Source organism: Anomaloglossus baeobatrachus, chromosome 11 (assembly GCF_048569485.1).
Source record: "Anomaloglossus baeobatrachus isolate aAnoBae1 chromosome 11, aAnoBae1.hap1, whole genome shotgun sequence".
Lineage (NCBI taxonomy): Eukaryota > Metazoa > Chordata > Amphibia > Anura > Aromobatidae > Anomaloglossus > Anomaloglossus baeobatrachus.
In genome coordinates, this window is record NC_134363.1 from 4,033,799 (window position 1) to 4,059,652 (window position 25,854).

At 54.0% G+C, this 25,854-nt stretch overlaps 1 protein-coding gene across 3 annotated transcripts in view; it reads right to left on the reverse strand.

Annotated features, from left to right (window-relative positions):
* Nucleotides 1-25,854, reverse strand: part of ARHGEF19 (Rho guanine nucleotide exchange factor 19) — a 138,864-nt gene that overhangs the window by 16,123 nt on the left and 96,887 nt on the right. For all 3 annotated transcript variants that reach the window (XM_075329299.1, XM_075329300.1, XM_075329298.1), the window contains 2 exons: nt 768-928; nt 84-236 (listed from right to left, as the gene is read on the reverse strand). In XM_075329299.1, the coding sequence (XP_075185414.1) occupies nt 84-236; nt 768-928 (314 nt within the window). The remainder of the gene's footprint in view (nt 1-83; nt 237-767; nt 929-25,854) is intronic.

The following is a 25,854-nucleotide window of genomic DNA, read 5'->3' on the forward strand; positions in this document are numbered from 1 at the left end:
CAACTCCTGAGCGAGCCCACCCCGCACAGTGTCTGTGGCAACTCCTGAGCGAGCCCACCCCGCACAGTGTCTGTGGCACTTACAGCAGCCGCTGGTAGGTCTGTTCTTGGTAGGCCTGGTTGGTGACGTACGGAAGGTAAACTCTGCGCAGCTCCGGGCAGTGCAGTAACACGATGTCACAAACGTCAAACCTCAGGATGTCTTCCTCCAGACGCTCCTCTAGATCGGCCAGGAACCTTAAAGCAACCAGAGATCCCAAGTAACCACCATCCTTTACATTAGTCTTCTGCCCCCTTGTGGTCAAAATTAGAAATCGTGTTGCCCACATTTATCAAGCAGTTCTCCATCGTTTTTAGTGTAAATCATGTCGTCAAACATCACACATTGTGCAAAAGTTAAATTTTCTATTTCCAAAAAAGTTTCACACTAAAAAATGTTGCAAATTTTGGTGCAAATCTGCAGTCGGCCCCGTCCTTCTCTGCCCCTATTCCCACTGATGTCATTGACACAAGGTCGGGCGTCTGGACGGGGTACACCTCGTCATGGTGGATCGGCTTTTACACGTTCCGATCAGTCCCGCATGTTATTTACATGTGTCCCTAATATTTGCGCACTATGTGGAGCGTGCTCATTTTGAAAAGTGAAGGCAGCAAATGGCAACTGACAATCCTCTCTAGAGATTGGAAATAAGTCACATTTACCCCATTCTGTCCGAAATGAGCGTCAGGGGCAACAGAAAAGTGAGAGGAGCAGTAACATGTCCTCACCTCTCGCTGATCTCCTTCACTTCTGGAAGTTTGGAGAAAAGCCACTGCTTCTCCTGAGCACCGAGACAGTCATTGAGCTCCGGAGAGTTTAGGAAATGATCCACAACTATGGACAAACTATTCACGTAGGAAGCCTCTGAGGTCACCAACTCGAATTTAGCCTGAGGAGACAAAGACACATGAATGGTGAGAAGACATCGAGCTGGTGCATGGTGAGAAGACATCGAGCCGGTGCATGGTGAGAAGACATCGAGCCGGTGCATGGTGAGAAGACATCGAGCCGGTGCATGGTGAGAAGACATCGAGCCGGTGCATGGTGAGAAGACATCCAGCCGGTGCATGGTGAGAAGACATCCAGCCGGTGCATGGTGAGATAACATCGAGCCGGTGAATGGTGAGAAGACATCGAGCCGGTGAATGGTGAGAAGACATCGAGCCGGTGCATGGTGAGAAGACATCGAGCCGGTGCATGGTGAGAAGACATCGAGCCGGTGCATGGTGAGAAGACATCGAGCCGGTGCATGGTGAGAAGACATCGAGCCGGTGAATGGTGAGAAGAGACCCAGAACCTGAGACAGAGGCAGCGAATGGAGAGAAGAGACCCAGAACCTAAGACAGAGGCAGCGAATGGTGAGAAGAGACCCAGAACCTGAGACAGAGGCAGCGAATGGGGAAAAGAGACCCAGAACCTAAGACAGAGGCAGCGAATGGTGAGAAGAGACCCAGAACCTGAGACAGAGGCAGAGAATGGAGAGAAGAGACCCAGAACCTGAGACAGAAACAGCGAATGGTGAGAAGAGACCCAGAACCTGAGACAGAGGCAGAGAATGGGGAGAAGAGACCCAGAACCTGAGACAGAGGCAGCGAATGGGGAGAAGAGACCCAGAACCTGAGACAGAAACAGCGAATGGTGAGAAGAGACCCAGAACCTGAGACAGAGGCAGAGAATGGGGAGAAGAGACCCAGAACCTGAGACAGAGGCGGAGAATGGTGAGAAGAGACCCAGAACCTGAGACAGAGGCGGAGAATGGTGAGAAGAGATCCAGAACCTGAGACAGAGGCAGAGAATGGGGAGAAGAGACCCAGATCCTGAGACAGAGGCAGCAAACGGGGAGAAGAGACCCAGAACCTGAGACAGAGGCAGCGAATGGTGAGAAGAGATCCAGAACCTGAGACAGAGGCAAAGAATGGGGAGAAGAGACCCAGAACCTGAGACAGAGGCAGAGAATGGTGAGAAGAGACCCAGAACCTGAGACAGAAACAGCGAATGGTGAGAAGAGACCCAGAACCTGAGACAGAGGCAGAGAATGGTGGGAAGAGACCCAGAACCTGAGACAGAGGCAGCGAATGGGGAGAAGAGACCCAGAACCTGAGACAGAGGCAGAGAATGGTGAGAAGAGACCCAGAACCTGAGACAGAGGCAGCGAATGGTGAGAAGAGACCCAGAACCTGAGACAGAGGCAGCGAATGGAGAGAAGAGACCCAGAACCTGAGACAGAAACAGCGAATGGTGAGAAGAGACCCAGAACCTGAGACAGAGGCAGAGAATGGAGAGAAGAGACCCAGAACCTGAGACAGAGGCAGCGAATGGGGAGAAGAGACCCAGAACCTGAGACAGAGGCAGAGAATGGTGAGAAGAGACCCAGAACCTGAGACAGAGGCAGAGAATGGGGAGAAGAGACCCAGAACCTGAGACAGAGGCAGCGAATGGTGAGAAGAGACCCAGAACCTGAGACAGAGGCAGCGAATGGAGAGAAGAGACCCAGAACCTGAGACAGAAACAGCGAATGGTGAGAAGAGACCCAGAACCTGAGACAGAGGCAGAGAATGGAGAGAAGAGACCCAGAACCTGAGACAGAGGCAGAGAATGGAGAGAAGAGACCCAGAACCTGAGACAGAGGCAGAGAATGGTGAGAAGAGACCCAGAACCTGAGACAGAGAATGGTGAGAAGAGGCCCAGAACCAGAGACAGAGGCAGAGAATGGGGAGAAGAGACCCAGAACCTGAGACAGAGGCAGCGAATAATGAGAAGAGACCCAGAACCTCAGACAGAGGCAGCGAATGGAGAGAAGAGACCCAGAACCTGAGACAGAGGCAGCGAATGGAGAGAAGAGATCCAGAACCTGAGACAGAGGCAGCGAATGGAGAGAAGAGACCCAGAACCTAAGACAGAGGCAGCGAATGGTGAGAAGAGACCCAGAACCTGAGACAGAAACAGCGAATGGTGAGAAGAGACCCAGAACCTGAGACAGAGGCAGAGAATGGGGAGAAGAGACCCAGAACCTGAGACAGAGGCAGAGAATGGAGAGAAGAGACCCAGAACCTGAGACAGAGGCAGAGAATGGAGAGAAGAGACCCAGAACCTGAGACAGAGGCAGCGAATGGTGAGAAGAGGCCCAGAACCTGAGACAGAGGCAGCGAATGGTGAGAAGAGACCCAGAACCTAAGACAGAGGCAGCGAATGGTGAGAAGAGACCCAGAACCTGAGACAGAGGCAGCGAATGGTGAGAAGAGACCCAGAACCTGAGACAGAGGCAGCGAATGGAGAGAAGAGACCCAGAACCTGAGACAGAGGCAGCGAATGGGGAGAAGAGACCCAGAACCTGAGACAGAAACAGCGAATGATGAGAAGAGACCCAGAACCTGAGACAGAGGCAGAGAATGGAGAGAAGAGACCCAGAACCTGAGACAGAGGCAGAGAATGGGGAGAAGAGACCCAGAACCTGAGACAGAGGCAGCGAATGGGGAGAAGAGACCCAGAACCTGAGACAGAGGCAGCGAATGGGGAGAAGAGACCCAGAACCTGAGACAGAGGCAGAGAATGGGGAGAAGAGACCCAGAACCTGAGACAGAGGCAGAGAATGGGGAGAAGAGATCCAGATCCTGAGACAGAGGCAGCGAATGGGGAGAAGAGACCCAGAACCTGAGACAGAGGCAGCGAATGGTGAGAAGAGATCCAGAACCTGAGACAGAAACAGCGAATGGTGAGAAGAGGCCCAGAACCTGAGACAGAGGCAGCGAATGGTGAGAAGAGACCCAGAACCTAAGACAGAGGCAGCGAATGGTGAGAAGAGACCCAGAACCTGAGACAGAGGCAGCGAATGGTGAGAAGAGACCCAGAACCTGAGACAGAGGCAGCGAATGGAGAGAAGAGACCCAGAACCTGAGACAGAGGCAGCGAATGGGGAGAAGAGACCCAGAACCTGAGACAGAAACAGCGAATGATGAGAAGAGACCCAGAACCTGAGACAGAGGCAGAGAATGGGGAGAAGAGACCCAGAACCTGAGACAGAGGCAGAGAATGGTGAGAAGAGATCCAGATCCTGAGACAGAGGCAGCGAATGGGGAGAAGAGACCCAGAACCTGAGACAGAGGCAGCGAATGGTGAGAAGAGATCCAGAACCTGAGACAGAGGCAGAGAATGGGGAGAAGAGACCCAGAACCTGAGACAGAGGCAGAGAATGGTGAGAAGAGACCCAGAACCTGAGACAGAAACAGCGAATGGTGAGAAGAGACCCAGAACCTGAGACAGAGGCAGCGAATGGGGAGAAGAGACCCAGAACCTGAGACAGAGGCAGCGAATGGGGAGAAGAGACCCAGAACCTGAGACAGAGGCAGAGAATGGTGAGAAGAGACCCAGAACCTGAGACAGAGGCAGAGAATGGGGAGAAGAGACCCAGAACCTGAGACAGAGGCAGCGAATGGTGAGAAGAGACCCAGAACCTGAGACAGAGGCAGCGAATGGAGAGAAGAGACCCAGAACCTGAGACAGAAACAGCGAATGGTGAGAAGAGACCCAGAACCTGAGACAGAGGCAGAGAATGGAGAGAAGAGACCCAGAACCTGAGACAGAGGCAGAGAATGGAGAGAAGAGACCCAGAACCTGAGACAGAGGCAGCGAATGGGGAGAAGAGACCCAGAACCTGAGACAGAGGCAGCGAATGGGGAGAAGAGACCCAGAACCTGAGACAGAAACAGCGAATGGGGAGAAGAGACCCAGAACCTGAGACAGAGGCAGCGAATGGTGAGAAGAGACCCAGAACCTGAGACAGAGGCAGCGAATGGGGAGAAGAGACCCAGAACCTGAGACAGAAACAGCGAATGATGAGAAGAGACCCAGAACCTGAGACAGAGGCAGAGAATGGAGAGAAGAGACCCAGAACCTGAGACAGAGGCAGAGAATGGGGAGAAGAGACCCAGAACCTGAGACAGAGGCAGCGAATGGGGAGAAGAGACCCAGAACCTGAGACAGAGGCAGCGAATGGGGAGAAGAGACCCAGAACCTGAGACAGAGGCAGAGAATGGGGAGAAGAGACCCAGAACCTGAGACAGAGGCAGAGAATGGGGAGAAGAGATCCAGATCCTGAGACAGAGGCAGCGAATGGGGAGAAGAGACCCAGAACCTGAGACAGAGGCAGCGAATGGTGAGAAGAGATCCAGAACCTGAGACAGAAACAGCGAATGGTGAGAAGAGGCCCAGAACCTGAGACAGAGGCAGCGAATGGTGAGAAGAGACCCAGAACCTAAGACAGAGGCAGCGAATGGTGAGAAGAGACCCAGAACCTGAGACAGAGGCAGCGAATGGTGAGAAGAGACCCAGAACCTGAGACAGAGGCAGCGAATGGAGAGAAGAGACCCAGAACCTGAGACAGAGGCAGCGAATGGGGAGAAGAGACCCAGAACCTGAGACAGAAACAGCGAATGATGAGAAGAGACCCAGAACCTGAGACAGAGGCAGAGAATGGGGAGAAGAGACCCAGAACCTGAGACAGAGGCAGAGAATGGTGAGAAGAGATCCAGATCCTGAGACAGAGGCAGCGAATGGGGAGAAGAGACCCAGAACCTGAGACAGAGGCAGCGAATGGTGAGAAGAGATCCAGAACCTGAGACAGAGGCAGAGAATGGGGAGAAGAGACCCAGAACCTGAGACAGAGGCAGAGAATGGTGAGAAGAGACCCAGAACCTGAGACAGAAACAGCGAATGGTGAGAAGAGACCCAGAACCTGAGACAGAGGCAGCGAATGGGGAGAAGAGACCCAGAACCTGAGACAGAGGCAGCGAATGGGGAGAAGAGACCCAGAACCTGAGACAGAGGCAGAGAATGGTGAGAAGAGACCCAGAACCTGAGACAGAGGCAGAGAATGGGGAGAAGAGACCCAGAACCTGAGACAGAGGCAGCGAATGGTGAGAAGAGACCCAGAACCTGAGACAGAGGCAGCGAATGGAGAGAAGAGACCCAGAACCTGAGACAGAAACAGCGAATGGTGAGAAGAGACCCAGAACCTGAGACAGAGGCAGAGAATGGAGAGAAGAGACCCAGAACCTGAGACAGAGGCAGAGAATGGAGAGAAGAGACCCAGAACCTGAGACAGAGGCAGCGAATGGGGAGAAGAGACCCAGAACCTGAGACAGAGGCAGCGAATGGGGAGAAGAGACCCAGAACCTGAGACAGAAACAGCGAATGGGGAGAAGAGACCCAGAACCTGAGACAGAGGCAGCGAATGGTGAGAAGAGACCCAGAACCTGAGACAGAGGCAGCGAATGGAGAGAAGAGACCCAGAACCTGAGACAGAGGCAGCGAATGGTGAGAAGAGACCCAGAACCTGAGACAGAGGCAGCGAATGGAGAGAAGAGACCCAGAACCTGAGACAGAGAATGGTGAGAAGAGATCCAGAACCTGAGACAGAGGCAGAGAATGGTGAGAAGAGACCCAGAACCTGAGACAGAAACAGCGAATGGGGAGAAGAGACCCAGAACCTGAGACAGAGGCAGCGAATGGGGAGAAGAGACCCAGAACCTGAGACAGAGGCAGCGAATGGGGAGAAGAGACCCAGAACCTGAGACAGAGGCAGAGAATGGTGAGAAGAGACCCCGAACCTGAGACAGAGGCAGAGAATGGGGAGAAGAGACCCAGAACCTGAGACAGAGGCAGCGAATGGTGAGAAGAGACCCAGAACCTGAGACAGAGGCAGCGAATGGAGAGAAGAGACCCAGAACCTGAGACAGAGGCAGAGAATGGAGAGAAGAGACCCAGAACCTGAGACAGAGGCAGAGAATGGAGAGAAGAGACCCAGAACCAGAGACAGAGGCAGAGAATGGGGAGAAGAGACCCAGAACCTGAGACAGAGGCAGAGAATGGGGAGAAGAGACCCAGAACCTGAGACAGAGGCAGCGAATAATGTGAAGAGACCCAGAACCTCAGACAGAGGCAGCGAATGGAGAGAAGAGACCCAGAACCTGAGACAGAGGCAGCGAATAATGTGAAGAGACCCAGAACCTCAGACAGAGGCAGCGAATGGAGAGAAGAGACCCAGAACCTGAGACAGAGGCAGCGAATGGAGAGAAGAGATCCAGAACCTGAGACAGAGGCAGCGAATGGAGAGAAGAGACCCAGAACCTAAGACAGAGGCAGCGAATGGTGAGAAGAGACCCAGAACCTGAGACAGAAACAGCGAATGGGGAGAAGAGACCCAGAACCTGAGACAGAGGCAGAGAATGGAGAGAAGAGATCCAGAACCTGAGACAGAGGCAGAGAATGGAGAGAAGAGACCCAGAACCTGAGACAGAGGCAGCGAATGGGGAGAAGAGACCCAGAACCTGAGACAGAGGCAGAGAATGGAGAGAAGAGATCCAGAACCTGAGACAGAGGCAGCGAATGGTGAGAAGAGACCCAGAACCTGAGACAGAGGCAGAGAATGGGGAGAAGAGACCCAGAACCTGAGACAGAGGCAGAGAATGGGGAGAAGAGACCCAGAACCTGAGACAGAGGCAGAGAATGGAGAGAAGAGACCCAGAACCTGAGACAGAGGCAGAGAATGGAGAGAAGAGATCCAGAACCTGAGACAGAGGCAGCGAATGGTGAGAAGAGACCCAGAACCTGAGACAGAGGCAGAGAATGGGGAGAAGAGACCCAGAACCTGAGACAGAGGCAGAGAATGGTGAGAAGAGACCCAGAACCTGAGACAGAGGCAGCGAATGGGGAGAAGAGACCCAGAACCTGAGACAGAGGCAGAGAATGGGGAGAAGAGACCCAGAACCTGAGACAGAGGCAGCGAATGGAGAGAAGAGACCCAGAACCTGAGACAGAGGCAGAGAATGGAGAGAAGAGACCCAGAACCTGAGCCAGAGGCAGAGAATGATGAGAAGAGATCCAGAACCTGAGACAGAGGCAGCGAATGGTGAGAAAAGACCCAGAACCTGAGACAGAGGCAGAGAATGGGGAGAAGAGACCCAGAACCTGAGACAGAGGCAGCGAATGGAGAGAAGAGACCCAGAACCTGAGACAGAGGCAGAGAATGGAGAGAAGAGACCCAGAACCAGAGACAGAGGCAGAGAATGGAGAGAAGAGACCCAGAACCTAAGACAGAGGCAGAGAATGGTGAGAAGAGACCCAGAACCTGAGACAGAGGCAGAGAATGGTGAGAAGAGGCCCAGAACCAGAGAGAGAGGCAGAGAATGGGGAGAAGAGACCCAGAACCTGAGACAGAGGCAGCGAATAATGAGAAGAGACCCAGAACCTCAGACAGAGGCAGCGAATGGAGAGAAGAGACCCAGAACCTGAGACAGAGGCAGCGAATGGAGAGAAGAGACCCAGAACCTGAGACAGAGGCAGAGAATGGAGAGAAGAGACCCAGAACCAGAGACAGAGGCAGAGAATGGAGAGAAGAGACCCAGAACCTGAGACAGAGGCAGAGAATGGTGAGAAGAGACCCAGAACCTGAGACAGAGGCAGAGAATGGTGAGAAGAGGCCCAGAACCAGAGACAGAGGCAGAGAATGGGGAGAAGAGACCCAGAACCTGAGACAGAGGCAGCGAATAATGAGAAGAGACCCAGAACCAGAGACAGAGGCAGCGAATGGAGAGAAGAGACCCAGAACCTGAGACAGAGGCAGCGAATGGAGAGAAGAGATCCAGAACCTGAGACAGAGGCAGCGAATGGAGAGAAGAGACCCAGAACCTAAGACAGAGGCAGCGAATGGTGAGAAGAGACCCAGAACCTGAGACAGAAACAGCGAATGGGGAGAAGAGACCCAGAACCTGAGACAGAGGCAGAGAATGGAGAGAAGAGATCCAGAACCTGAGACAGAGGCAGCGAATGGAGAGAAGAGATCCAGAACCTGAGACAGAGGCAGAGAATGGAGAGAAGAGACCCAGAACCTGAGACAGAGGCAGCGAATGGAGAGAAGAGACCCAGAACCTGAGACAGAGGCAGCGAATGGTGAGAAGAGACCCAGAACCTGAGACAGAAACAGCGAATGGTGAGAAGAGACCCAGAACCTGAGACAGAGGCAGAGAATGGGGAGAAGAGACCCAGAACCTGAGACAGAGGCAGAGAATGGAGAGAAGAGACCCAGAACCTGAGACAGAGGCAGAGAATGGAGAGAAGAGACCCAGAACCTGAGACAGAGGCAGCGAATGGTGAGAAGAGGCCCAGAACCTGAGACAGAGGCAGCGAATGGTGAGAAGAGACCCAGAACCTAAGACAGAGGCAGCGAATGGTGAGAAGAGACCCAGAACCTGAGACAGAGGCAGCGAATGGGGAGAAGAGACCCAGAACCTGAGACAGAGGCAGCGAATGGAGAGAAGAGACCCAGAACCTGAGACAGAGGCAGCGAATGGGGAGAAGAGACCCAGAACCTGAGACAGAGGCAGCGAATGATGAGAAGAGACCCAGAACCTGAGACAGAGGCAGAGAATGGGGAGAAGAGACCCAGAACCTGAGACAGAGGCAGAGAATGGAGAGAAGAGACCCAGAACCTGAGACAGAGGCAGCGAATGGAGAGAAGAGACCCAGAACCTGAAACAGAGGCAGAGAATGGGGAGAAGAGACCCAGAACCTGAGACAGAGGCAGCGAATGGGGAGAAGAGACCCAGAACCTGAGACAGAGGCAGCGAATGGGGAGAAGAGACCCAGAACCTGAGACAGAGGCAGAGAATGGGGAGAAGAGACCCAGAACCTGAGACAGAGGCAGAGAATGGTGAGAAGAGATCCAGATCCTGAGACAGAGGCAGAGAATGGAGAGAAGAGACCCAGAACCTGAGACAGAGGCAGCGAATGGTGAGAAGAGATCCAGAACCTGAGACAGAGGCAGAGAATGGGGAGAAGAGACCCAGAACCTGAGACAGAGGCAGAGAATGGTGAGAAGAGACCCAGAACCTGAGACAGAGGCAGAGAATGGGGAGAAGAGACCCAGAACCTGAGACAGAGGCAGAGAATGGAGAGAAGAGACCCAGAACCTGAGACAGAGGCAGAGAATGGAGAGAAGAGACCCAGAACCTGAGACAGAGGCAGCGAATGGTGAGAAGAGGCCCAGAACCTGAGACAGAGGCAGCGAATGGTGAGAAGAGACCCAGAACCTAAGACAGAGGCAGCGAATGGTGAGAAGAGACCCAGAACCTGAGACAGAGGCAGCGAATGGGGAGAAGAGACCCAGAACCTGAGACAGAGGCAGCGAATGGAGAGAAGAGACCCAGAACCTGAGACAGAGGCAGCGAATGGGGAGAAGAGACCCAGAACCTGAGACAGAGGCAGCGAATGATGAGAAGAGACCCAGAACCTGAGACAGAGGCAGAGAATGGAGAGAAGAGACCCAGAACCTGAGACAGAAACAGCGAATGATGAGAAGAGACCCAGAACCTGAGACAGAGGCAGAGAATGGTGAGAAGAGACCCAGAACCTGAGACAGAGGCAGAGAATGGAGAGAAGAGACCCAGAACCTGAGACAGAGGCAGCGAATGGAGAGAAGAGACCCAGAACCTGAAACAGAGGCAGAGAATGGGGAGAAGAGACCCAGAACCTGAGACAGAGGCAGCGAATGGGGAGAAGAGACCCAGAACCTGAGACAGAGGCAGCGAATGGGGAGAAGAGACCCAGAACCTGAGACAGAGGCAGAGAATGGGGAGAAGAGACCCAGAACCTGAGACAGAGGCAGAGAATGGTGAGAAGAGATCCAGATCCTGAGACAGAGGCAGAGAATGGAGAGAAGAGACCCAGAACCTGAGACAGAGGCAGCGAATGGTGAGAAGAGATCCAGAACCTGAGACAGAGGCAGAGAATGGAGAGAAGAGACCCAGAACCTGAGACAGAGGCGGAGAATGGGGAGAAGAGACCCAGAACCTGAGACAGAGGCGGAGAATGGGGAGAAGAGACCCAGAACCTGAGACAGAGGCGGAGAATGGAGAGAAGAGATCCAGAACCTGAGACAGAGGCAGAGAATGGGGAGAAGAGACCCAGAACCTGAGACAGAGGCAGAGAATGGGGAGAAGAGACCCAGAACCTGAGACAGAGGCGGAGAATGGAGAGAAGAGATCCAGAACCTGAGACAGAGGCGGAGAATGGGGAGAAGAGACCCAGAACCTGAGACAGAGGCAGAGAATGGTGAGAAGAGACCCAGAACCTGAGACAGAAACAGCGAATGGGGAGAAGAGACCCAGAACCTGAGACAGAGGCAGCGAATGGGGAGAAGAGACCCAGAACCTGAGACAGAGGCAGCGAATGGGGAGAAGAGACCCAGAACCTGAGACAGAGGCAGAGAATGGTGAGAAGAGACCCAGAACCTGAGACAGAGGCAGAGAATGGGGAGAAGAGACCCAGAACCTGAGACAGAGGCAGCGAATGGTGAGAAGAGACCCAGAACCTGAGACAGAGGCAGCGAATGGAGAGAAGAGACCCAGAACCTGAGACAGAAACAGCGAATGGTGAGAAGAGACCCAGAACCTGAGACAGAGGCAGAGAATGGAGAGAAGAGACCCAGAACCTGAGACAGAGGCAGCGAATGGGGAGAAGAGATCCAGAACCTGAGACAGAGGCAGAGAATGGTGAGAAGAGACCCAGAACCTGAGACAGAGGCAGCGAATGGAGAGAAGAGACCCAGAACCTGAGACAGAGGCAGCGAATGGGGAGAAGAGACCCAGAACCTGAGACAGAAACAGCGAATGGTGAGAAGAGACCCAGAACCTGAGACAGAGGCAGCGAATGGTGAGAAGAGATCCAGAACCTGAGACAGAGGCAGAGAATGGGGAGAAGAGACCCAGAACCTGAGACAGAGGCAGAGAATGGTGAGAAGAGACCCAGAACCTGAGACAGAGGCAGCGAATGGAGAGAAGAGACCCAGAACCTGAGACAGAGGCAGCGAATGGGGAGAAGAGACCCAGAACCTAAGACAGAGGCAGAGAATGGAGAGAAGAGACCCAGAACCTGAGACAGAAACAGCGAATGGTGAGAAGAGACCCAGAACCTGAGACAGAGGCAGAGAATGGGGAGAAGAGACCCAGAACCTGAGACAGAGGCAGAGAATGGGGAGAAGAGACCCAGAACCTGAGACAGAGGCAGAGAATGGTGAGAAGAGACCCAGAACCTGAGACAGAAACAGCGAATGGTGAGAAGAGACCCAGAACCTGAGACAGAGGCAGCGAATGGGGAGAAGAGACCCAGAACCTGAGACAGAGGCAGCGAATGGAGAGAAGAGACCCAGAACCTGAGACAGAGGCAGAGAATGGAGAGAAGAGACCCAGAACCTGAGACAGAGGCGGAGAATGGAGAGAAGAGACCCAGAACCTGAGACAGAGGCGGAGAATGGAGAGAAGAGACCCAGAACCTGAGACAGAGAATGGTGAGAAGAGACCCAGAACCTGAGACAGAGGCAGAGAATGGGGAGAAGAGACCCAGAACCTGAGACAGAGGCAGCGAATGGTGAGAAGAGACCCAGAACCTGAGACAGAGGCAGAGAATGGAGAGAAGAGACCCAGAACCTGAGACAGAGGCAGAGAATGGAGAGAAGAGACCCAGAACCTGAGACAGAGGCAGCGAATGGGGAGAAGAGACCCAGAACCTGAGACAGAGGCAGAGAATGGTGAGAAGAGACCCAGAACCTGAGACAGAAACAGCGAATGGTGAGAAGAGACCCAGAACCTGAGACAGAGGCAGCGAATGGGGAGAAGAGACCCAGAACCTGAGACAGAGGCAGCGAATGGGGAGAAGAGACCCAGAACCTGAGACAGAGAATGGTGAGAAGAGACCCAGAACCTGAGACAGAGGCAGAGAATGGGGAGAAGAGACCCAGAACCTGAGACAGAGGCAGCGAATGGAGAGAAGAGACCCAGAACCTGAGACAGAAACAGCGAATGGTGAGAAGAGACCCAGAACCTGAGACAGAGGCAGAGAATGGAGAGAAGAGACCCAGAACCTGAGACAGAGGCAGAGAATGGAGAGAAGAGACCCAGAACCTGAGACAGAGGCAGCGAATGGGGAGAAGAGACCCAGAACCTGAGACAGAGGCAGCGAATGGAGAGAAGAGACCCAGAACCTGAGACAGAGGCAGCGAATGGAGAGAAGAGACCCAGAACCTGAGACAGAAACAGCGAATGGTGAGAAGAGACCCAGAACCTGAGACAGAGGCAGAGAATGGAGAGAAGAGACCCAGAACCTGAGACAGAGGCAGCGAATGGTGAGAAGAGATCCAGAACCTGAGACAGAGGCAGAGAATGGGGAGAAGAGACCCAGAACCTGAGACAGAGGCAGAGAATGGAGAGAAGAGACCCAGAACCTGAGACAGAGGCAGAGAATGGAGAGAAGAGACCCAGAACCTGAGACAGAGGCAGCGAATGGTGAGCAGAGACCCAGAACCTGAGACAGAGGCGGAGAATGGAGAGAAGAGACCCAGAACCTGAGACAGAGGCAGCGAATGGTGAGAAGAGACCCAGAACCTGAGACAGAGGCAGAGAATGGGGAGAAGAGACCCAGAACCTGAGACAGAGGCAGAGAATGGAGAGAAGAGACCCAGAACCTGAGACAGAGGCAGCGAATGGGGAGAAGAGATCCAGAACCTGAGACAGAGGCAGCGAATGGTGAGAAGAGACCCAGAACCTGAGACAGAGGCAGAGAATGGAGAGAAGAGACCCAGAACCTGAGACAGAGGCGGAGAATGGAGAGAAGAGACCCAGAACCTGAGGCAGAGAATGGTGAGAAGAGACCCAGAACCTGAGACAGAGGCAGAGAATGGGGAGAAGAGACCCAGAACCTGAGACAGAGGCAGAGAATGGAGAGAAGAGACCCAGAATCTGAGACAGAGGCAGAGAATGGAGAGAAGAGACCCAGAACCTGAGACAGAGGCAGCGAATGGGGAGAAGAGATCCAGAACCTGAGACAGAGGCAGCGAATGGGGAGAAGAGACCCAGAACCTGAGACAGAAACAGCGAATGGTGAGAAGAGACCCAGAACCTGAGACAGAGGCAGAGAATGGAGAGAAGAGACCCAGAACCTGAGACAGAGGCGGAGAATGGAGAGAAGAGACCCAGAACCTGAGGCAGAGAATGGTGAGAAGAGACCCAGAACCTGAGACAGAGGCAGAGAATGGGGAGAAGAGACCCAGAACCTGAGACAGAGGCGGAGAATGGAGAGAAGAGACCCAGAACCTGAGACAGAGGCAGCGAATGGGGAGAAGAGACCCAGAACCTGAGACAGAGGCAGCGAATGGGGAGAAGAGATCCAGAACCTGAGACAGAGGCAGAGAATGGGGAGAAGAGACGAGACCCAGAACCTGAGACAGAGACAGCGAATGGTGAGAAGAGACCCAGAACCTGAGACAGAAACAGCGAATGGAGAGAAGAGACCCAGAACCTGAGACAGAGGCAGCGAATGGTGAGAAGAGACCCAGAACCTGAGACAGAGGCAGCGAATGGGGAGAAGAGACCCAGAACCTGAGACAGAGGCAGCGAATGGGGAGAAGAGACCCAGAACCTGAGACAGAAGCAGCGAATGGGGAGAAGAGACCCAGAACCTGAGACAGAAACAGCGAATGGAGAGAAGAGACCCAGAACCTGAGACAGAGGCAGCGAATGGGGAGAAGAGACCCAGAACCTGAGACAGAGGCAGCGAATGGAGAGAAGAGACCCAGAACCTGAGACAGAAACAGCGAATGGAGAGAAGAGACCCAGAACCTGAGACAGAGGCGGAGAATGGAGAGAAGAGACCCAGAACCTGAGACAGAGGCAGCGAATGGAGAGAAGAGACCCAGAACCTGAGACAGAAACAGCGAATGGAGAGAAGAGACCCAGAACCTGAGACAGAGGCAGCGAATGGTGAGAAGAGACCCAGAACGTGAGACAGAGGCAGCGAATGGGGAGAAGAGACCCAGAACCTGAGACAGAGGCAGCGAATGGAGAGAAGAGACCCAGAACCTGAGACAGAGGCAGAGAATGGTGAGAAGAGACCCAGAACCTGAGACAGAAGCAGCGAATGGGGAGATGAGACCCAGAACCTGAGAGAGGCAGAGAATGGGGAGAAGAGACCCAGAACCTGAGACAGAGGCAGCGAATGGAGAGAAGAGATCCAGAACCTGAGACAGAGCCAGAGAATGGAGAAAAGAGACCCAGAACCTGAGACAGAGGCAGAGAATGGTGAGAAGAGACCCAGAACCTGAGACAGAGGCAGAGAATGGAGAAAAGAGACCCAGAACCTGAGACAGAGGCAGCGAATGGAGAGAAGAGACCCAGAACCTGAGACAGAGGCGGAGAATGGGGAGAAGAGACCCAGAACCTGAGACAGAGGCGGAGAATGGAGAGAAGAGACCCAGAACCTGAGACAGAGGCAGAGAATGGAGAGAAGAGACCCAGAACCTGAGACAGAGGCGGAGAATGGTGAGAATAGACCCAGAACCTGAGTCAGAGGCAGCGAATGGTGAGAATAGACCCAGAACCTGAGACAGAGGCAGAGAATGGGGAGAAGAGACCCAGAACCTGAGACAGAGGCAGAGAATGGAGAGAAGAGACCCAGAACCTGAGACAGAGGCAGAGAATGGAGAGAAGAGACCCAGAACCTGAGACAGAGGCAGCGAATGGAGAGAAGAGACCCAGAACCTGAGACAGAGGCAGCGAATGGGGAGAAGAGACCCAGAACCTGAGACAGAGGCAGAGAATGGGGAGAAGAGACCCAGAACCTGAGACAGAGGCAGAGAATGTAGAGAAGAGACTCAGAACCTGAGACAGAGGCGGAGAATGGAGAGAAGAGACCCAGAACCTGAGACAGAGGCAGAGAATGGGGAGAAGAGACCCAGAACCTGAGACAGAGGCAGAGAATGGAGAGAAGAGACCCAGAACCTGAGACAAGAGGCAGCGAATGGGGAGAAGAGACCCAGAACCTGAGACAGAGGCAGAGAATGGAGAGAAGAGACCCAGAACCTGAGACAGAGGCAGAGAATGGTGAGAAGAGACCCAGAACCTGAGACAGAGGCAGCGAATGGGGAGAAGAAACCCAGAACCTGAGACAGAGGCAGAAAATGGTGAGAAGAGACCCAGAACCTGAGACAGAGGCAGAGAATGGGGAGAAGAGACCCAGAACCTGAGACAGAGGCGGACAATGGAGAGAAGAGACCCAGAACCTGAGACAGAGGTGGAGAATGGTGAGAATAGACCCAGAACCTGAGACAGAGGCGGAGAATGGTGAGAAGAGATCAAGAACCTGAGACAGAGGCAGAGAATGGAGAGAAGAGACCCAGAACCTGAGACAGAGGCAGAGAATGGAGAGAAGAGACCCAGAACCTGAGACAGAGGCGGAGAATGGTGAGAATAGACCCAGAACCTGAGACAGAGGCGGAGAATGGTGAGAAGAGACCCAGAACCTAAGACAGAGGCAGCGAATGGGGAGAAGAGACCCAGAACCTGAGAGAGGCAGAGAATGGGGAGAAGAGACCCAGAACCTGAGACAGAAACAGCGAATGGAGAGAAGAGACCCAGAACCTGAGACAGAAACAGCGAATGGAGAGAAGAGACCCAGAACCTGAGACAGAGGCAGAGAATGGGGAGAAGAGACCCAGAACCTGAGACAGAAACAGCGAATGGAGAGAAGAGACCCAGAACCTGAGACAGAGGCAGCGAATGGTGAGAAGAGACCCAGAACCTGAGACAGAGGCAGCGAATGGGGAGAAGAGACCCAGAACCTGAGACAGAAGCAGCGAATGGGGAGATGAGACCCAGAACCTGAGAGAGGCAGAGAATGGGGAGAAGAGACCCAGAACCTGAGACAGAGGCAGAGAATGGGGAGAAGAGACCCAGAACCTGAGACAGAGGCGGAGAATGGTGAGAAGAGACCCAGAACCTGAGACAGAGGCAGAGAATGGAGAGAAGAGACCCAGAACCTGAGACAGAGGCAGCGAATGGAGAGAAGAGACCCAGAACCTGAGACAGAGGCAGCGAATGGGGAGAAGAGACCCAGAACCTGAGACAGAGGCAGAGAATGGAGAGAAGAGACCCAGAACCTGAGACAGAGGCGGAGAATGGGGAGAAGAGACCCAGAACCTGAGACAGAGGCGGAGAATGGGGAGAAGAGACCCAGAACCTGAGACAGAGGCGGAGAATGGAGAGAAGAGGCCCAGAACCTGAGACAGAGGCAGAGAATGGAGAGAAGAGACCCAGAACCTGAGACAGAGGCGGAGAATGGGGAGAAGAGACCCAGAACCTGAGACAGAGGCAGAGAATGGAGAGAAGAGACCCAGAACCTGAGACAGAGGCGGAGAATGGGGAGAAGAGACCCAGAACCTGAGACAGAGGCGGAGAATGGAGAGAAAAGGCCCAGAACCTGAGACAGAGGCGGAGAATGGTGAGAATAGACCCAGAACCTGAGACAAAGGCAGCGAATGGGGAGAAGAGACCCAGAACCTGAGACAGAGGCAGAGAATGGGGAGAAGAGACCCAGAACCTGAGACAGAGGCAGAGAATGGAGAGAAGAGACCCAGAACCTGAGACAGAGGCAGCGAATGGAGAGAAGAGACCCAGAACCTGAGACAGAGGCAGCGAATGGGGAGAAGAGACCCAGAACCTGAGACAGAGGCAGCGAATGAAGAGAAGAGACCCAGAACCTGAGACAGAGGCAGCGAATGGGGAGAAGAGACCCAGAACCTGAGACAGAGGCGGAGAATGGAGAGAAGAGACCCAGAACCTGAGACAGAGGCAGCGAATGGGGAGAAGAGACCCAGAACCTGAGACAGAGGCAGCGAATGGAGAGAAGAGACCCAGAACCTGGGACAGAGGCAGCGAATGGGGAGAAGAGACCCAGAACCTGAGACAGAGGCAGAGAATGGGGAGAAGAGACCCAGAACCTGAGACAGAGGCAGAGAATGGGGAGAAGAGACCCAGAACCTGAGACAGAGGCAGAGAATGGTGAGAAGAGACCCAGAACCTGAGACAGAGGCGGAGAATGGAGAGAAGAGACCCAGAACCTGAGACAGAGGCAGAGAATGGAGAGAAGAGACCCAGAACCTGAGACAGAGGCAGCGAATGGTGAGAAGAGACCCAGAACCTGAGACAGAGGCAGCGAATGGGGAGAAGAGACCCAGAACCTGAGACAGAGGCAGCGAATGAGGAGAAGAGACCCAGAACCTGAGACAGAGGCAGCGAATGGAGAGAAGAGACCCAGAACCTGAGACAGAGGCAGCGAATGGGGAGAAGAGACCCAGAACCTGAGACAGAGGCAGCTAATGGAGAGAAGAGACCCAGAACCTGAGACAGAGGCAGAGAATGGAGAGAAGAGACCCAGAACCTGAGACAGAGGCAGAGAATGGGGAGAAGAGACCCAGAACCTGAGACAGAAACAGCGAATGGGGAGAAGAGACCCAGAACCTGAGACAGAGGCAGCGAATGGGGAGAAGAGACCCAGAACCTGAGACAGAGGCAGAGAATGGGGAGAAGAGACCCAGAACCTGAGACAGAGGCAGAGAATGGGGAGAAGAGACCCAGAACCTGAGACAGAGGCAGCGAATGGGGAGAAGAGACCCAGAACCTGAGACAGAGGCGGAGAATGGGGAGAAGAGACCCAGAACCTGAGACAGAGGCAGCGAATGGTGAGAAGAGACCCAGAACCTGAGACAGAGGCAGCGAATGGAGAGAAGAGACCCAGAACCTGAGACAGAGGCAGCGAATGGGGAGAAGAGACCCAGAACCTGAGACAGAGGCAGCGAATGGGGAGAAGAGACCCAGAACCTGAGACAGAGGCAGCGAATGGAGAGAAGAGACCCAGAACCTGAGACAGAGGCAGAGAATGGAGAAAAGAGACCCAGAACCTGAGACAGAGGCAGAGAATGGAGAGAAGAGACCCAGAACCTGAGACAGAGGCAGAGAATGGGGAGAAGAGACCCAGAACCTGAGACAGAGGCAGCGAATGGGGAGAAGAGACCCAGAACCTGAGACAGAGGCAGCGAATGGTGAGAAGAGACCCAGAACCTGAGACAGAGGCAGCGAATGGGGAGAAGAGACCCAGAACCTGAGACAGGCAGCGAATGGAGAGAAGAGACCCAGAACCTGAGACAGAGGCAGCGAATGGGGAGAAGAGACCCAGAACCTGAGACAGAGGCAGCGAATGGAGAGAAGAGACCCAGAACCTGAGACAGAGGCAGCGAATGGGGAGAAGAGACCCAGAACCTGAGACAGAGGCAGAGAATGGTGAGAAGAGACCCAGAACCTGAGACAGAGGCAGCGAATGGAGAGAAGAGACCCAGAACCTGAGACAGAGGCAGCGAATGGTGAGAAGAGACCCAGAACCTGAGACAGAGGCAGCGAATGGAGAGAAGTGACCCAGAACCTGAGACAGAGGCAGCGAATGGGGAGAAGAGACCCAGAACCTGAGACAGAGGCGGAGAATGGGGAGAAGAGACCCAGAACCTGAGACAGAGGCAGCGAATGGAGAGAAGAGACCCAGAACCTGAGACAGAGGCAGCGAATGGAGAGAAGAGACCCAGAACCTGAGACAGGCAGCGAATGGAGAGAAGAGACCCAGAACCTGAGACAGAGGCAGAGAATGGGGAGAAGAGACCCAGAACCTGAGACAGAGGCAGAGAATGGAGAGAAGAGACCCAGAACCTGAGACAGAGGCAGCGAATGGTGAGAAGAGACCCAGAACCTGAGACAGAGGCAGCGAATGGAGAGAAGAGACCCAGAACCTGAGACAGAGGCAGAGAATGGAGAGAAGAGACCCAGAACCTGAGACAGAGGCGGAGAATGGTGAGAAGAGACCCAGAACCTGAGACAGAGGCAGAGAATGGAGAGAAGAGACCCAGAACCTGAGACAGAGGCGGAGAATGGGGAGAAGAGACCCAGAACCTGAGACAGAGGCAGAGAATGGTGAGAAGAGACCCAGAACCTGAGACAGAGGCAGAGAATGGGGAGAAGAGACCCAGAACCTGAGACAGAGGCAGCGAATGGTGAGAAGAGGCCCAGAACCTGAGACAGAGGCAGCGAATGGGGAGAAGAGACCCAGAACCTGAGACAGAGGCAGCGAATGGAGAGACGAGACCCAGAACCTGAGACAGAGGCAGCGAATGGGGAGAAGAGACCCAGAACCTGAGACAGAGGCAGCGAATGGTGAGAAGAGACCCAGAACCTGAGACAGAGGCAGAGAATGGGGAGAAGAGACCCAGAACCTGAGACAAAGGCAGAGAATGGGGAGAAGAGACCCAGAACCTGAGACAGAGGCAGCGAATGGGGAGAAGAGACCCAGAACCTGAGACAGAGGCAGCGAATGGTGAGAAGAGACCCAGAACCTGAGACAGAGGCGGAGAATGGGGAGAAGAGACCCAGAACCTGAGACAGAGGCGGAGAATGGGGAGAAGAGACCCAGAACCTGAGACAGAGGCGGAGAATGGAGAGAAGAGACCCAGAACCTGAGACAGAGGCAGCGAATGGAGAGAAGAGATCCAGAACCTGAGACAGAGGCGGAGAATGGGGAGAAGAGACCCAAAAACTGAGACAGAGGCGGAGAATGGAGAGAAGAGACCCAGAACCTGAGACAGAGGCGGAGAATGGTGAGAAGAGACCCAGAACCTGAGACAGAGGCAGAGAATGGAGAGAAGAGACCCAGAACCTGAGACAGAGGCAGCGAATGGAGAGAAGAGACCCAGAACCTGAGACAGAGGCAGCGAATGGTGAGAAGAGACCCAGAACCTGAGACAGAGGCAGAGAATGGTGAGAAGAGGCCCAGAACCTGAGACAGAGGCAGCGAATGGAGAGAAGAGACCCAGAACCTGAGACAGAGGCAGCGAATGGGGAGAAGAGACCCAGAACCTGAGACAAGAGGCAGCGAATGGAGAGAAGAGATCCAGAACCTGAGACAAGAGGCAGCGAATGGAGAGAAGAGATCCAGAACCTGAGACAGAGGCAGAGAATGGAGAAAAGAGACCCAGAACCTGAGACAGAGGCAGCGAATGGGGAGAAGAGACCCAGAACCTGAGACAGAGAATGGAGAGAATGGGGAGAAGAGACCCAGAACCTGAGACAGAGGCAGCGAATGGAGAGAAGAGACCCAGAACCTGAGACAGAGGCAGCGAATGGGGAGAAGAGACCCAGAACCTGAGACAGAGGCAGAGAATGGGGAGAAGAGACCCAGAACCTGAGACAGAGGCAGCGAATGGAGAGAAGAGACCCAGAACCTGAGACAGAGGCGGAGAATGGAGAGAAGAGACCCAGAACCTGAGACAGAGGCAGCGAATGGAGAGAAGAGACCCAGAACCTGAGACAGAGGCGGAGAATGGGGAGAAGAGACCCAGAACCTGAGACAGAGGCAGCGAATGGGGAGAAGAGACCCAGAACCTGAGACAGAGAATGGAGAGAATGGGGAGAAGAGACCCAGAACCTGAGACAGAGGCAGCGAATGGTGAGAAGAGACCCAGAACCTGAGACAGAGGCAGCGAATGGAGAGAAGAGACCCAGAACCTGAGACAGAGGCAGAGAATGGTGAGAAGAGACCCAGAACCTGAGACAGAGGCAGAGAATGGGGAGAAGAGACCCAGAACCTGAGACAGAGGCGGAGAATGGTGAGAAGAGACCCAGAACCTGAGACAAGAGGCAGCGAATGGGGAGAAGAGACCCAGAACCTGAGACAGAGGCAGAGAATGGAGAAAAGAGACCCAGAACCTGAGACAGAGGCGGAGAATGGGGAGAAGAGACCCAGAACCTGAGACAGAGGCAGAGAATGGAGAGAAGAGACCCAGAACCTGAGACAGAGGCAGCGAATGGGGAGAAAAGACCCAGAACCTGAGACAGAGGCAGAGAATGGGGAGAAGAGACCCAGAACCTGAGACAGAGGCGGAGAATGGTGAGAAGAGACCCAGAACCTGAGACAGAGGCAGAGAATGGGGAGAAGAGACCCAGAACCTGAGACAGAGGCAGCGAATGGGGAGAAGAGACCCAGAACCTGAGACAGAGGCAGAGAATGGGGAGAAGAGACCCAAAACCTGAGACAGAGGCAGAGAATGGGGAGAAGAGACCCAGAACCTGAGACAGAGGCAGAGAATGGGGAGAAGAGACCCAGAACCTGAGACAGAGGCAGAGAATGGGGAGAAGAAACCCAGAACCTGAGACAGAGGCAGCGAATGGAGAGAAGAGACCCAGAACCTGAGACAGAGGCGGAGAATGGAGAGAAGAGACCCAGAACCTGAGACAGAGGCAGCGAATGGAGAGAAGAGACCCAGAACCTGAGACAGAGGCGGAGAATGGGGAGAAGAGACCCAGAACCTGAGACAGAGGCAGAGAATGGAGAGAAGAGACCCAGAACCTGAGACAGAGGCAGAGAATGGAGAGAAGAGATCCAGAACCTGAGACAGAGGCAGAGAATGGAGAGAAGAGACCCAGAACCTGAGACAGAGGCGGAGAATGGAGAGAAGAGACCCAGAACCTGAGACAGAGGCGGAGAATGCAGAGAAGAGACCCAGAACCTGAGACAGAGGCAGCGAATGGAGAGAAGAGACCCAGAACCTGAGACAGAGGCAGCGAATGGGGAGAAGAGACCCAGAACCTGAGACAGAGGCAGCGAATGGGGAGAAGAGACCCAGAACCTGAGACAGAGGCAGCGAATGGTGAGAAGAGACCCAGAACCTGAGACAAGAGGCAGCGAATGGGGAGAAGAGACCCAGAACCTGAGACAAGAGGCAGCGAATGGGGAGAAGAGACCCAGAACCTGAGACAGAGGCAGAGAATGGAGAGAAGAGATCCAGAACCTGAGACAGAGGCAGCGAATGGGGAGAAGAGACCCAGAACCTGAGACAGAGGCAGAGAATGGAGAGAAGAGACCCAGAACCTGAGACAGAAACAGCGAATGGTGAGAAGAGACCCAGAACCTGAGACAGAGGCGGAGAATGGAGAGAAGAGACCCAGAATCTGAGACAGAGGCAGCGAATGGAGAGAAGAGACCCAGAACCTGAGACAGGGGCGGAGAATGGAGAAAAGAGACCCAGAACCTGAGACAGAGGCAGCGAATGGAGAGAAGAGACCCAGAACCTGAGACAGAGGCAGAGAATGGGGAGAAGAGACCCAGAACCTGAGACAGAGGCAGAGAATGGGGAGAAGAGACCCAGAACCTGAGACAGAGGCAGCGAATGGAGAGAAGAGACCCAGAACCTGAGACAGAGGCAGCGAATGGTGAGAAGAGACCCAGAACCTGAGACAGAGGCAGCTAATGGAGAGAAGAGACCCAGAACCTGAGACAGAGGCAGCGAATGGAGAGAAGAGACCCAGAACCTGAGACAGAGGCAGCGAATGGAGAGAAGAGACCCAGAACCTGAGACAGAGGCGGAGAATGGAGAGAAGAGATCCAGAACCTGAGACAGAGGCAGCGAATGGTGAGAAGAGATCCAGAACCTGAGACAGAGGCAGCGAATGGGGAGAAGAGACCCAGAACCTGAGACAGAGGCAGAGAATGGGGAGAAGAGACCCAGAACCTGAGACAGAGGCAGAGAATGGAGAGAAGAGACCCAGAACCTGAGACAGAGGCAGAGAATGGAGAGAAGAGACCCAGAACCTGAGACAGAGGCAGAGAATGGAGAGAAGAGACCCAGAACCTGAGACAGAGGCGGAGAATGGGGAGAAGAGACCCAGAACCTGAGACAGAGGCGGAGAATGGGGAGAAGAGACCCAGAACCTGAGACAGAGGCGGAGAATGGGGAGAAGAGACCCAGAACCTGAGACAGAGGCAGAGAATGGAGAGAAGAGACCCAGAACCTGAGACAGAGGCGGAGAATGGAGAGAAGAGACCCAGAACCTGAGACAGAGGCGGAGAATGGTGAGAAGAGACCCAGAACCTGAGACAGAGGCAGCGAATGGGGAGAAGAGACCCAGAACCTGACACAGAGGCAGAGAATGGGGAGAAGAGACCCAGAACCTGAGACAGAGGCGGAGAATGGAGAGAAGAGATCCAGAACCTGAGACAGAGGCAGCGAATGGTGAGAAGAGACCCAGAACCTGAGACAGAGGCAGAGAATGGAGAGAAGAGACCCAGAACCTGAGACAGAGGCAGAGAATGGAGAGAAGAGACCCAGAACCTGAGACAGAGGCAGAGAATGGAGAGAAGAGACCCAGAACCTGAGACAGAGGCAGAGAATGGAGAGAAGAGACCCAGAACCTGAGACAGAGGCGGAGAATGGGGAGAAGAGACCCAGAACCTGAGACAGAGGCGGAGAATGGGGAGAAGAGACCCAGAACCTGAGACAGAGGCAGAGAATGGAGAGAAGAGACCCAGAACCTGAGACAGAGGCGGAGAATGGAGAGAAGAGACCCAGAACCTGAGACAGAGGCGGAGAATGGTGAGAAGAGACCCAGAACCTGAGACAGAGGCAGCGAATGGGGAGAAGAGACCCAGAACCTGACACAGAGGCAGAGAATGGGGAGAAGAGACCCAGAACCTGAGACAGAGGCGGAGAATGGAGAGAAGAGATCCAGAACCTGAGACAGAGGCAGCGAATGGTGAGAAGAGACCCAGAACCTGAGACAGAGGCGGAGAATGGTGAGAAGAGATCCAGAACCTGAGACAGAGGCAGCGAATGGTGAGAAGAGACCCAGAACCTGAGACAGAGGCGGAGAGTGGTGAGAAGAGACCCAGAACCTGAGACAGAGGCAGCGAATGGTGAGAAGAGATCCAGAACCTGAGACAGAGGCAGAGAATGGGGAGAAGAGACCCAGAACCTGAGACAGAGGCAGAGAATGGGGAGAAGAGACCCAGAACCTGAGACAGAGGCAGAGAATGAAGAGACCCAGAACCTGAGATAGAGGCAGCGAATGGAGAGAAGAGACCCAGAACCTGAGACAGAGGCAGCGAATGGTGAGAAGAGACCCAGAACCTGAGACAGAGGCAGAGAATGGAGAGAAGAGACCCAGAACCTGAGACAAGAGGCAGCGAATGGAGAGAAGAGACCCAGAACCTGAGACAGAGGCAGAGAATGGGGAGAAGAGACCCAGAACCTGAGACAGAGGCGGAGAATGGAGAGAAGAGATCCAGAACCTGAGACAGAGGCGGCGAATGGTGAGAAGAGACCCAGAACCTGAGACAGAGGCAGAGAATGGTGAGAAGAGACCCAGAACCTGAGACAGAGGCAGCGAATGGAGAGAAGAGACCCAGAACCTGAGACAGAGGCAGACAATGGAGAGAAGAGACCCAGAACCTGAGACAAGAGGCAGCGAATGGAGAGAAGAGACCCAGAACCTGAGACAGAGGCAGCGAATGGGGAGAAGAGACCCAGAACCTGAGACAAGAGGCAGCGAATGGAGAGAAGAGACCCAGAACCTGAGACAAGAGGCAGCGAATGGAGAGAAGAGACCCAGAACCTGAGACAAGAGGCAGCGAATGGAGAGAAGAGACCCAGAACCTGAGACAGAGGCAGCGAATGGGGAGAAGAGACCCAGAACCTGAGACAGAGGCAGCGAATGGGGAGAAGAGACCCAGAACCTGAGACAGAGGCAGCGAATGGTGAGAAGAGACCCAGAACCTGAGACAGAGGCAGAGAATGGAGAGAAGAGACCCAGAACCTGAGACAGAGGCAGAGAATGGGGAGAAGAGACCCAGAACCTGAGACAGAGGCAGAGAATGGAGAGAAGAGACCCAGAACCTGAGACAGAGGCAGCGAATGGTGAGAAGAGACCCAGAACCTGAGACAGAGGCAGAGAATGGGGAGAAGAGACCCAGAACCTGAGACAGAGGCAGAGAATGGAGAGAAGAGACCCAGAACCTGAGACAGAGGCGGAGAATGGAGAGAAGAGACCCAGAACCTGAGACAGAGGCGGAGAATGGTGAGAAGAGACCCAGAACCTGAGACAGAGGCAGCGAATGGGGAGA